Below are 12,865 nucleotides of genomic sequence, written 5' to 3' on the forward strand. Positions count from 1 at the left end.
CTTTTGCACAGCAAAGGAAACCATAAACAAGACGAAAAGACGACCCTCAGAATGGGAGAAAATATTTGCAAAGGAATCAATGGGCAAAGGATTAATCTCCAAAATATATAAACAGCTCATGCAGCTCAATATTAAAGAAACAAACAACCAAATCCAAAAATGGGCAGAGGACCTAAATAGACATTTCTCCAAAGAAGACAGACAGATGGCCAAGAAGCACATGAAAAACTGCTCAGCATCACTAATTATTAGAGAAATGCAAATCAAAACTACAATGAGGTATCACCTCACACCAGTTAGAATGGGTATCATCAGAAAATCTACAAACAACAAATGCTGGAGAGGGTGTGGAGAAAAGGGAACCCTCTTGCACTGTTGGTGGGAATGTAAACTGATACAGCCACTATGGGCAACAGTATGGAGGCTCCTTAAAAAACTAAAAATAGGGCTTCCCTGGTGGCGCAGTGGTTGAGGGTCTGCCTGCTGATGCAGGGGACATGGGTTTGTGGCCCAGTCTGGGAAGATCCCAGATGATGTGGAGCTGCTAGGCCTGTGAGCCATGGCCGCTGAGCCTGCGCATCTGGAGCCTGTGCTCCGCAACGGGAGAGGCCACAACAGTGAGAGGCCCGTGTACAGTAAAAAAAAAAAAAAAAAAGAAAAAAACCCCCCTAAAAATAGAATTACCATATGGTCCAGCAATCCCACTACTGGGCTTATACCCAGAGAAAACCATTATTCAAAAAGACACATGCACCCCAATGTTTATTGTAGCACTATTTACAATAGCCAGGTCATTGAAGCAACCTAAATGCCCATCGACAGATGAATGGATAAAGAAGATGTGGTACATATATACAATGGAATATTACTCAGCCATAAAAAGCAACGAAACTGGGTCATTTGTTGAGATGTGGATGGATCTAGAGACTGTCATACAGAGTGAAGTAAGTCAGAAAGGGAAAAACAAATATTGTATATTAATGCATGTATGTGGAACCTAGAAAAATGGTACAGATGAACTGGTTTACAGGGCACAGGTTGAGACACAGCTGTAGAGAACCAACGTATGGACACCAAGGGGGGAAAGCCGCGGGGGGTTATTGTTGGTGATGGGATGAATTGGGCGATTGGGATTGACATGTATACACTGATGTGTATAAAATTGATGACTAATAAGAACCTGCTGTATAAAAAAATAAATAAAATAAAATTGAAAAATTAAAAAGAAAAGAAATAAGCTATGCTATGTTAAGCCACTGAAATGTTTAGGTTGCTTGTTACTTCAGCATAACCATGCTCATATTGATGGATATCCCTGTTACAGCTCTTATCACATGGTGGTGTTACTGTTGGTTTTCCATAGTTGAATCTTCACAGTGAACAATGGAGATTTGTTCTGGTAGAGACTGTGTTGTTTTCACTCCAGTGTTGCCAGAATTTTGCAAAGTAACAAGCTGTATTCGTTATTTATTGCCACATAACAAATGACCCCAAAACTAGTCGTTCAGAGCGATCGTAAACATTATTCTCCTCATGGTTCCCGTGGGTGGTTCTGGCTCCGTGTCACTTGTGTGGTTGCAGTCAAGATGTCAGTTGGGGCACCAGTCCTCTGAAAGCTGGGCGGGGCCTGAAGGATCCAGTTCAAGGTTGCTCTCTTACGTGGCCGGCAAGTTGGTGCCCGTTGTTGAGAGGCCTCAGTTCTTGCCCACAGGGGCCTCTCCACAGGCCGTTTGAATGTCGTCACAACATGGCAGCTGGCTTCCCTCAGAGCAATACAGTAAGTCCCCTACGTACAAACGAGTTCCGTTCCGAGAGGGTGTTCTTAAGTCCAATTTATTCGGAAGTCCAACACGGTTAGTTTAGGCACCCAACTAACAAAATCGGCTATATAGTACTGAAGTGTAAGAGGTTTATAATACTTTTGACACAAATAATACATAAAAAACAAACGCAAAAAATAAAGAAAATATTTTTAATCTTATAGTACAGTACCTTGAAAAGTATCGTAGTCCAGGACAACATCTGGCACCCAGGGCTGGCATTGAGTGAACAGGCAAGAAGAGTTTCTGACTGGAGGAGGGAGAGGAGGTGGGAGATGGTAGAGCTGGATCCTCAGCAATAGGAGACGGAGGGCAAGCTGCAATTTCACTCATGTCTGACGTTGACAGAACGCACGTTCACATCTTTGAAAGTTCACAAATTGAAGGTTCGTATGTAGGGGACTTAGTGTAATCCAAGGGCGAGTGAGATGGGAGTGATAGTGTCTTTTATGACTTAGCCTCAGAAATCACACACGGTCACATCTGCCACATTCTACTGGTTAGAAGTGATTCACTAAGTCGGGCCCACATTCAAAAGAAAGAGAATAAGGTTCTACCTTTTGGAGGGAGGAGTGTGACAGTGCTCTGAACGTTTGTGCCTCCCCAAATTCATACCTGAAATTCTGACCCCTGAAGATTATGGGATTAGGGCATGGGGCATTTGGGAAGTGAGTAGATCGTAAGAGAGGAGCCCTCATGAATAGAATTAGTGCTCTTGTAAAGGAGACCCCCTCAGGGATCCCTTGCCCCTTTCACCATGTAAGGAAAGAGTGAGAAGACTTCAGCTATGAACTGGGAAGAAGGTTCTCACCACAGGTGGCCATGCTGGTGCTTTGATGTTGGACTTTCCAGCCAACAGAACAGTGAGAAATAAGTTTCAGTTGCTTATAAGCTACCCAGTTTGTGTGGTATTTTGTTATCACAGCCTGAATGGACTAAGACAGTATCAAACAAAAAAATTCTGTGACCATGCCTTTAAATGATCACACTAGCACATAATGGGTCCTCAGTAAATACTTCCTGAAGGAGTGATCAGCTTTTTTATTCAGTATGGTAGAAAGTGCCTCAGCCGGTTTTCTCTTTTACTTCAGCATGTCCAAGTTGTTTTTTTCCTCTCTTCAATTAACCTTTATTTCAAACTTCATCTCTTCATTGCTTTAGCTTATTTATGCTCCAGAGAATGAATTATGTATAACCAGTACCAGACAAGTTTTTTGAGTGTGCCTGAGGAGCTTAAAACAGTAGGAGAGCTAAGTCTCATCTGGCCTGTAAAGTAGACCCCCCAAATCATCACAGGAAATAGAAATTTTTTTCCTTTCCAAATGCTGAGAAAATCATCTTTACCTTGTTATTAGAGGTTTTTCCAAACGGCCAGTGAGATGTGGGGTTTCATCATCACCATTTGTAACTACAAACAGCATCATTTTCCTCACCTATGGTTTTCTGGACAAAACCCTGGTTGGTCTCATTAGGTCATTTTGTCGGCTTTAAGCTGATATAAGATTCTGGGTAGTGTTTCTGTCAACTTCATTGCCTCAGCATGGCCTACAGTGCTAAAAATATTCCTTTCCAAAATGCCTGAACTTCTAGGTTTGTTAAAGTGGATTGCGTTAAATGTTCACGTCTTCAATTCAAGAAATATCATTTACCTCCAGTTTTCTTAGGGAGAAATGGAGCTTCTTGTTGACTAAAGCTCTTCCAGGCACTGTCTTCTCATGGGGAGACCCTTGCTGAGCCATGGCCTAGAATCCTCTTGGTTAGTGGTGATTTCTCCCAGCTTCTCAGAGTGGGAATGGGACACCTGGGGGGTCAGGGCTGGTGCACCAACCCAGGTGACGACTCCCATGTTGGTGAGGAAAGGCCATAGCTGGAGCCCATCCTTGGCCCTTCATTGTGTACACACTCTGTGGGAAGTATGGAGGGAGAGGTTCTCCAGCGTTCATAAGCCACCCCACCATCTGTGCTCCATCTATGGCACCATGTAGAGCCCACGTCTCATCCTCCCCAGAGGAAACTCCCCAGAGCCCAGGCTGTTCAACCTTGTCTGTTTCTCTCCTTCACCGACGTCTCCACTTCTACATATGCTAATCTTCTTTACTTTGGGAGGAAATTTCACTGTACCCTACTGTCTTCTTGTACATTTTATAGCCAAGCTTTACCAGGATGGTTAACTGTTCTGCATTCATTTCTTCACAGTGAAGTCCCTTTTTATCCTCCTGCACTTGCAACATTGCCTGTCTTGTATTCCAGTGCATTGATGTCTCCAGGAAACATTTTGGGAATTGGTGGGGGCCTCATAATGATCGGGGGCCTCTAAAGGAATGTAGCAGGTGGAAACCAGGGATGTGGGATACTCCACATGTATGGATTCGTTCTACATAGTAATGAATTGCTTTAAACCTGTATAACTCTTAAATGCCCTGCTGGTTACTTATATGAAAGCAAACCTGTTTGATTGTATAGACACCAACTACTTTTTATATAATAAGACATTTTTTGGGCTTCCCTGGTGGCGCAGTGGTTGAGAATCTGCCTGCCAATGCAAGGGACACGGGTTCGAGCCCTGGTCTGGGAAGATCCCACATGCCACAGAGCAGCTAGGCCCGTGAGCCACAATTACTGAGCCTGCGCGTCTGGAGCCTGTGCTCCGCAACAAGAGAGGCTGCGATAGTGAGAGACCCGCGCACCGCGATGAAGAGTGGCCCCCACTTGCCGCAACTAGAGAAAGCCCTCGCACAGAAACAAAGACCCAGCACAGCCATAAATAAATAAAGAAAAAATAATAATAAGACATTTTTTAAACAGTTTGAGTATATGCTGACTTTTCCAGTAATGCTGCTACGAGGAGTTTAGCATCTTAGAAAATTCCCTGACTCCTGGGAGCCACTTGTATTCAGATAGTGAATGCTATACACTCCCCCCATCTGTTCTTTTAATGGCAGTGTTTCTGTGATTCTACATGTAGGTGCCTTTGTCTTTCTTCTCTAAGACTCTTTTTTCTCCCTTTTCTGCAAAGGTACCTACTTTTGGGGCTCTGTATCTTACATGTTTATGCCAAATTAAGCTAAGCAGCAATGGATTTAGGTTACGTATTGCTTTTAGGTGGAGTGGCTGTGCAGTGTAATGATTAAGAGTACAGATTCTGCCCAGCTCTGCTTGGGAGCAGGTCCTGGCTCTAACTTTTTTTTTTTTTTTTTTTTTGCGGTATGCGGGCCTCTCACTGTTGTGGCCTCCCCCGTTGCGGAGCACAGGCTCCGGACGCCTGGCTCTAACTTTTAGTAGACCTGGGGACACAGCATCCTCATCTACAAATAACGAGACCCACTGAAGAAGCTGGAGGGGGTGAGGGCTAGCTACTCTCCCATAATATCTTTATCAGGGTTTACTGTATAACAAAATGAACTCAGACGAAGTTTCGCCACATACACAGGCATTTGTTAGTCAAACAGTAACAAGTGAACAGAAAACATGCATATCATCTTTTTTTGTGAGTGTGAGATGTGCTCTGTCATTTTTAGCTGTTCTGGCTTTCACCTTTCATGCAAGGTTGACTTGAGGTGCTCTGACAGGTAGCATCAGGCAAATCCCATAACAGTGGACAAATACAGGACCATTTAGGGACTGAGATTTGGGTACCATTCTCAAGGATGCAGGTCACAGATCTTGGTAGATTCTTATACTTTGTTGAAGGGGGGAGATATCCTAAAAATATGTTAGCCAGAGTACCTTAATGTTGCCTGTCAAGAGTCTTCCTTGAACATTTATTATGCTGTTTAGCAAGCCAATAATTTCACCAGTAAGAGTCTGTTTCTGACATTCATCATGCTAATTAACCCAACCTTGAGTCCTGATGGAAATACAGATAACAGAAACTTTGTAGTCGCTGCCTCTGGAGTGTGGTCCTTCTGATATGACATCAGTTAATCATTCTGAAGTACAGATTTTTTTTATTAGAGCAATGCATTGGCCTTTCGTGTTAGAGCTTCGACTAGCTAGAACATACTTATGTGGGAGCATTTTAGAGTAAATTACAGACCTTGTACCACCTCTTGGGGCTGTTGTGCTGCTTAAATGAGTTACTATATGTGAAGTGCTTAGAGCAGTTCAAGCGACGTTGTATGTGCTGTATAAGTACAGTTGACTGTTGAACGACATGGGTTTGAACTGCATGGGTCCACTGACGTGGATTTTTTTCCATGGTAAATATACTACAGTACTATATGATCTGTGGTTGGTTGAATTTGCAGACATGGAGGACCCACCCTAAATTATATGTGGATTTTCAACTGGTGGAGGGTTTGAGCCCCTAACCCTCATGTTGTTCAAGGGTCAACTGTATATGCAGTATTGTTATTATTGTTATTAGTAGTCTGAGTGCTTCAACATATGTTGTCTGTTTGGTACCCTAACATGGTCTTATTTTCCCACGAATTGGCTGGGTTCTCATACAGCAAACTGAAAAAAAAGCATAGTGCAGTCCCTCCACATTATTCATTGATTGTGTGCTTGCAAATTTACCTACATGCTAAAATTTACTGGTAACCCTCAAATGAATACAGCATGTTTGGTCATTTGTGAGTATGCACAGAGTGGTGAAAAATGAGTGTCTGGGGTCTACCGAAATGAGGTGGAACAAGGTGATGCTCTGCCTTCTCGTTGCAGCTCTCACACTGTAAACAAGTGTCCTTCTCATGGGTCATTCAGAGACAAGTTTTTGCATTTGTTGTTGGTGGTGGTGGGTGATTTCACTGTTTAAACAACACCCTTGCTTAGTGCTCAAGTGTTGTCTAGTCTTCCTAAGTGCAAGAAGGCTGTAAGGTGCCTTCTGAGGAAACATGTTTTAGATAAGCTTCATTCAGGCATGAGTTATAGTGCTTTTGGCAGAAGTTCAATGCTAATGAATCAACGGCATATTCTAACTAACGTGTCCTTAAGCAGAAACACACGTAGCACATTGATTGGTTGATGAAAATGTTGTGATCAGAAGCTCACAGGAACCTAACCCTGTATTTCTCCTAGGAGCATCGCTCAATACTCATTAAGTCAGTGTTCATGGCAACTTTACAGAACATAGCTACCATGAGTAATGTGACTGTGTCACTTTCTTGAGGCCGCCTTTTCAAAAGTGTTCCTCTGCAATTATTCAAGAATCTCAGGGGCAGGACCAGTTACAAAATTTGTAGGCTCACACAGAATAAAAATGTAAGACCTCTTGTTCAAAAGTTAAGCAGTTCAAGATGAGCATTGAACCAGGTAAGCTGAGCATATGGGGTCCTCCGTGAGTGCAGGTGTCACAGGCCCACAAAGATGGTCCAGCTCATGGGTTTACTCGATCTGAAAGACTGTACCTCAAAACAGCAGGCTGGGAGAGAAGGGGGAGAATGTGATGAGCCCACAATGGCTATTGCTTTTGGTGGCCAGTGTGGAAGGTGTCACAGTTGAAGGTGAAGGCTCACAGTTCAATGGACACAGCTTGTCCACTAGTGTATAATGTCCTTGCTGGTCCAGGCCCTGCCCAGGCTGCCATGTTCCTATTTCTAGAGTTCCCATCACATGATCAGTTACCCATCCCCAAAGCACAAACACCATGGGAGGGTAGCCAGCTCTTGGTAGAGTGTGGAGTGCAGCCCAGACTTCTCCCACCTTTTTGAAGCTTTCTTTGGAGGACTTATTTGGCATCTCATCTCAGTACCCCTGATGGTTTTCTAAAACGTTCAATTTTGGGGACGTCCTTAATATTTTTACCCAGGAAGGTCCTGGAACTTGATGCTAATTTGACTTTTCTTATTCTAGAGGTCTTCACAGCAAGGGGGAGGGGACAGCTTTGCTAACTTAAAGGTCCAATTAAAAAAAAAAGAGAGAGAGAGGATGAGGATTTAACTTTTTTTTTTGCAAGGTGTTTTATTTACAATGCCAGCTTTTAAAAGTCACTAAAGTAAAGTTAACTGGACAATAAACTAGGCAGAAATTGCTTTACAAAGAGAGGGAAAGCCCAAAATGCCACCTTCTATAGAGAACCCACAGTTCAATTTTATTCGGAGCAAAGAAAAAAGAACTTTTGATCATACTAGAAGAAACTGAGCCATAAGTTTGGAATCTGTACTGAAACTACACATGCAATGAGGACAACGTTCTGCTAATACAACTGATTGGCTGCTGCATTTGTGGACTGTTTTTCTAATATTAACAATGATAAAGCAATGCAACTAGTATTTGGAACAGTCCTTACAGTGTTACAGCATCAGCCACAAAATTTCTCTTCTCCTCACACCACTGCTTCTCTTTGCATACCTGGGCTTCCTCTTCTACAACAAAATCATTTTTGATATTGAATGTCTTTCGAATCTCCTCAGGAGTTTTCCCCTTGATCATAGTGGCAACAGTCTTGCAGGTAACATCAAGCAAATCTTTGATGTCTAAGTAGTTTGCTGTCAGTATAAACTCAAAAAGTGTTCCTTGGTCAACTTTCAGGAATTCTTGATCCCAAACAGGGAAATCATCTGTTCGCTTTTCTTTGTCCTCACCACCCTCAGGAGGGGGAGGATCATCTCTGTGGTGGGTGCACCACGGAACGACCTCTTTTAATATTGCTGCGTTAACATTTGGCAAGGGCACTGGATCATCATCTCCTTCGTCACCCACTCCCAAATATTTCAACATGGTCTTAATAGTCACAGAGTGTTTCGCAATTTCAACATCAACTTCAAATATCTCTCCATCAGAACTCTGCAACTCAATTGAAGGCATAGTGTTAGGACTCAAGGAGATGGCAGGCCAGAGGCTGATGAGAGCAGGGGGGCGTCTGCGAAAAGAAAAACAGAAAAGCAAAGAACAAGGCCAACACTGCGGAGCGGCACGACGTCTGCCTCGGATTTAACTTTTTTTTTTTTTTAAGATGTTGGGGGTAGGAGTTTATTAATTAACTTATTTATTTTTGCTGTGTTGGGTCTTCGTTTCTGTGCGAGGGCTTCCTCTAGTTGTGGCAAGCGGGGGCCACTCTTCATCGCGGTGTGCGGGCCTCTCGTTGCGGAGCACAGGCTCCAGACGCGCAGGCTCAGCAGTTGTGGCTCGTGGGCCCAGTTGCTCCGCGGCATGTGGGATCCTCCCAGACCAGGGCTCGAACCTGCGTCCCCTGAATTAGCAGGCAGACTCTTAACCACTGCGCCACCAGGGAAGCCCCGGATTTAACTTTTTAACTCTCTCCTTCTTCTCTCCTTCCACATACATACACACGCTCCTGTACACACTTCCAGTCTCCCTAGCCTGGCAATTCAGTTAAATTATACCTTTCGGTTATATCAATATCTTTTTTTTTTTTTTTTTTTGTGGTACGTGGGCCTCTCACTGTTCTGGCTTCTCCCGTTGCGGAGCACAGGCTCCGGACACGCAGGCTCAGCGGCCATGGCTCACGGGCCCAGCCGCTCTGCGGCACGCGGGATCTTCCTGGACCAGGGCATGAACCTGTGTCCCCTGCATCCGCAGGCGGACTCTCAACCACTGCGCCACCAGGGAAGCCCTATATCGATATCTTTGTTTTATTACTGTGAAATTTAAATGTAATTCACAATTTTTCTATTTATTATGTCGTGCATCTTATCATGTATTACTTCCTTTGTTGTACAACTCTGCTTGGAATAAAATTTATTTTTTAATTATTTAAAAAAAAAAGGGACCAATAGTTTCATCCCTTCAAAGTGTGAAAGCCTAGGAGTTTGCCTGCATATGAAGAGGCTACTTACGTTACCCTACATAGAAAATAATGACAGTGTGCTCCAAGGTACTGTCTGGCTCTGCCTTTGGAGCAGCAGCAAAGAACTGACACAGAGAGGTCATACACATTCATTTCTTTTTTTGGTTTGGCCTGTAAAGAGGTTTTTTTTGTGTGTAAAATTTCAAACAAGTTGTCAATATTGAAATTTCATAAAGCAATCGATTGTAGCCTCTCTGGGAAAAATCTGTGAATCTGAAAACAGATGGCTTATATTCCCACATCTGTCGTTATCTGGAGCTGACGGCAGCTTCCCCGACACGGCAAGCAGGAGCTTTCCTCTTCCAAAGCCCCCTGTGCCCACTCCTTCCCTTCACCTGCTGGGCCATGTGGGCAGGGCTGATAGATGCTGACAGGGACTGTTCTGAACCCATGGGTGCCCAGGTAGTGCCAGTTGTTAAATATTCAATATTTTGAATATCAGCCCCTCCTGGAGCCATTTGTGCTGCTAACCTTGCTCTGCAGAGAAGCAGCTGTCAGCTTCTTGCTAAAAAACTAAATTCAGGCTCCTGGGTCATTCTGTTACGAAGATTCATCTGTTAGATTGTCAGGATTCTTCACCATTTCATTTATCCGGAGCGGGGCTTCTAGATGAGTCTAAGGAATTCACGAACTCTGGCTATGTCTATGCTGATGGAGTGGACACCCTGGGAAGCCAGTCTGCATGAGGACTGACGCCCTTCCTGGGGGATAATTCGTCCTGATGAAACAAAGAGCCAGCTCTGGAGAGCCCGACCCTGTTAGAGGAAGCTCCGCTGTCAGATAACGGTGTGAAGTCTGCCGTTTGGATTTCTCTCTGCATCCAGCCCTCACTGGATTCTCTCTGGATTCTCGGAAAGTAGAGCAACAAGTAAAAAAGGAACAATTTCTCTACAAACTCTAGGGTATCCCTTTAACAGAGTTGAACATAAAGGAGATAAAGAGACATTCTCCCATCAATTCCCCATGGGCACTTTCAACACTTTGAACGCACCTGTACCCCTGGCAGACACTCCAGTGTCCCGTGGGAGAAGACATGTGGCCCTGTGGATGGTTTGGGGTCCTAACTAATCAGCATCACACATTTCCAGATCCTGAAAGTGTAGCAGACTTAAGGAGCCAAATGGGTTCAAACTCAGAAATTGAGAATATTGCAGGGTGGTTATATTGTCTGCAATTTTCCTAAAATATTTCATTGTGGATGGTGGTGTGTGGTGTGTGTGTGTGTTTATTAACTTCAATGTATACCCTAGGAACTGTTGATTAACATTTCGATTATTTGTAGTCTGGTTACCTATTGCTGCATAACCCACACTAAAATTTCCTGGGTTAGAAAGCAGCATATTACTATCGATATTTCTCATGGGTCTGTGGTTGGACTGACTCAGGTGGGCAATTCTCACTTGGAGCCTTTTGCGTCGTTGCAGCCTGATGACAGCTGGGGCTGGAGGCACCTGGAGCCTTATCTGGGCTGGATGTCAACATGGATTCTCTCCTCCTGGGCTCTGGCGCCTGGGCTTGGATGGCTGGAACAGCTGGGGCCTAGCTGAGCACCTCTTTCCCCTCAACTCCAGCCCCTCCCCTCTCACTCCTGCAATGTGCTGCTGTCTTATTTTGCCCCTTTAGTCCGTTGGTAAATGTCTTTCCCTACTCCCTCCCCACACTTTTTTTTTGTTTTGCGGTACGCGGGCCTCTCACTGTTGTGGCCTCTCCCGTTGCGGAGCACAGGCTCCGGACGCGCAGGCTCAGCGGCCATGGCTCACGGGCCCAGCCGCTCCGCGGCATGTGGGATCCTCCCGGACCAGGGCACGAACCTGTGTCCCCTGCATCGGCAGGTGGACACTCAACCACTGCGCCACCAGACAAGCCCACCCCACACTTTTATTAACAGTTTCCGTATTAAACTCCCCTTGCATTATCCAATCTGAGTGCGTCCTCTCTTTCCTGCTTGGACCCTGACTCAGACACTAGGTCAGCTGGTTTCTCAACTAGGGACCATTTTGTCCTTCAGGAATGTCTGGACAGATTTTTGGCTGCAATTAAGGGAGGATGCTACTGGCATCTAGTGAGTAGAGGCCAGGGATGCTGCTAAACATCCTACAATGCACAGGACCGCCCACAACAGAGACTTATCCACACCGAATGTCAGCAGTGCTCAGGCTGAGAAACCACACCCTAGGTGTTAACTCTCACGTCTGCTATACCAGTATAAAATCAACACAAATTTAGAAATCACATAGGAATAAAACTATATAACCAACGACATTTAAATTAACAATGTTAATTGAAAGTAAAGGATGCTGTTGTCTTGCTGAAATTAAACTGCTGCTCACACAGTCCGAGGTGGTCCTGACTGCTGGGTGCTGGTTGTGTGTGAATTTGGTGGATGTCCATCCGTAAACCAGCCAACTCCCTTCTCTCCAGATGCCTCTCTGCTCAAGCTCCCAGGACACCTCTCCTCCTAGGGCACACAGCGGGGTCTTGTTGGCTTTTACTTGGCATCAATATAATTTTCATCTAAAGTCTACCACTATTGTTTCTCTCATTAACTCGTGTCCATGGAAGTTATGCTAATTGGTACCAATATACACATGATTGCCAAGGAGAACCCTATGGCAGTTCTCAATCCTTCAGATATTTTTAAAGATTTCGTCGAAATGAAAGTAGGAGACTAAAATAGAATGTTTATAGAGAGCTCATGCCACCCTGAGAAGCTATCCTTGGAGTCCTGGGAGAGAACCGCTCTTCTGGTATTCGATGGAAAATGGAAATAGACCCTGTTCCTTCTCGTGGTTGAGGATGGAGATACAGAAAGCCTCCACTGCGGGCAGAAGCCTTTGCTAATGGACAACCACAGCTTTCTTCTTGGCTCTTTTTGTAGTGCCTCAAATATAAAGAAAGGACTTTCTAATAAAAGCTTTATCCCCTAGCCACACAGCGGGAAGTTCTTACACATTCCAATCAACGTTTTTTGCTTTTTCAGCTCTGGCTTTCTTAATGAACTTAATGACAGGAGGATGGCAACATGAGATTTTTCTTTTCATAAAAGATATTTGTTGGATTTCCTCCTTTTTTCCCTGGTTGGGGAAGTGTGTAAGCTTCTGGGGGCTGTTGAGTTTGCCCTGTACAGACGAGCTCTGTAAAGAGCCTGTGTTCTATATTCCACCCAGGACATGCAGACCTTTTTCTTGTATTTAATAACACATTCGGCCTACCAGATCCATCTTGTCTTGCTCTTTCTTTTGTTCACGTGTTAGCACCTTTTGCAAATCTAAAACAATTATGAAGCCATTTAGAA

The 12,865-nt window shown here is 44.3% G+C and overlaps 1 protein-coding gene across 1 annotated transcript; it reads right to left on the reverse strand.

Annotated features, from left to right (window-relative positions):
* Positions 1-8,045: 8,045 nt before the first annotated feature.
* LOC132497971 (S-phase kinase-associated protein 1-like) lies at positions 8,046-8,610 on the reverse strand. The gene has a single exon (XM_060111501.1). The coding sequence runs from the start codon at positions 8,565-8,567 to the stop codon at positions 8,046-8,048; it is 522 nt and encodes a 173-aa protein (XP_059967484.1). The 5' UTR covers positions 8,568-8,610.
* Positions 8,611-12,865: the final 4,255 nt, after the last annotated feature.

This window comes from Mesoplodon densirostris, chromosome 10 (genome assembly GCF_025265405.1).
Source record: "Mesoplodon densirostris isolate mMesDen1 chromosome 10, mMesDen1 primary haplotype, whole genome shotgun sequence".
In the NCBI taxonomy this organism is placed as follows: domain Eukaryota; kingdom Metazoa; phylum Chordata; class Mammalia; order Artiodactyla; family Ziphiidae; genus Mesoplodon; species Mesoplodon densirostris.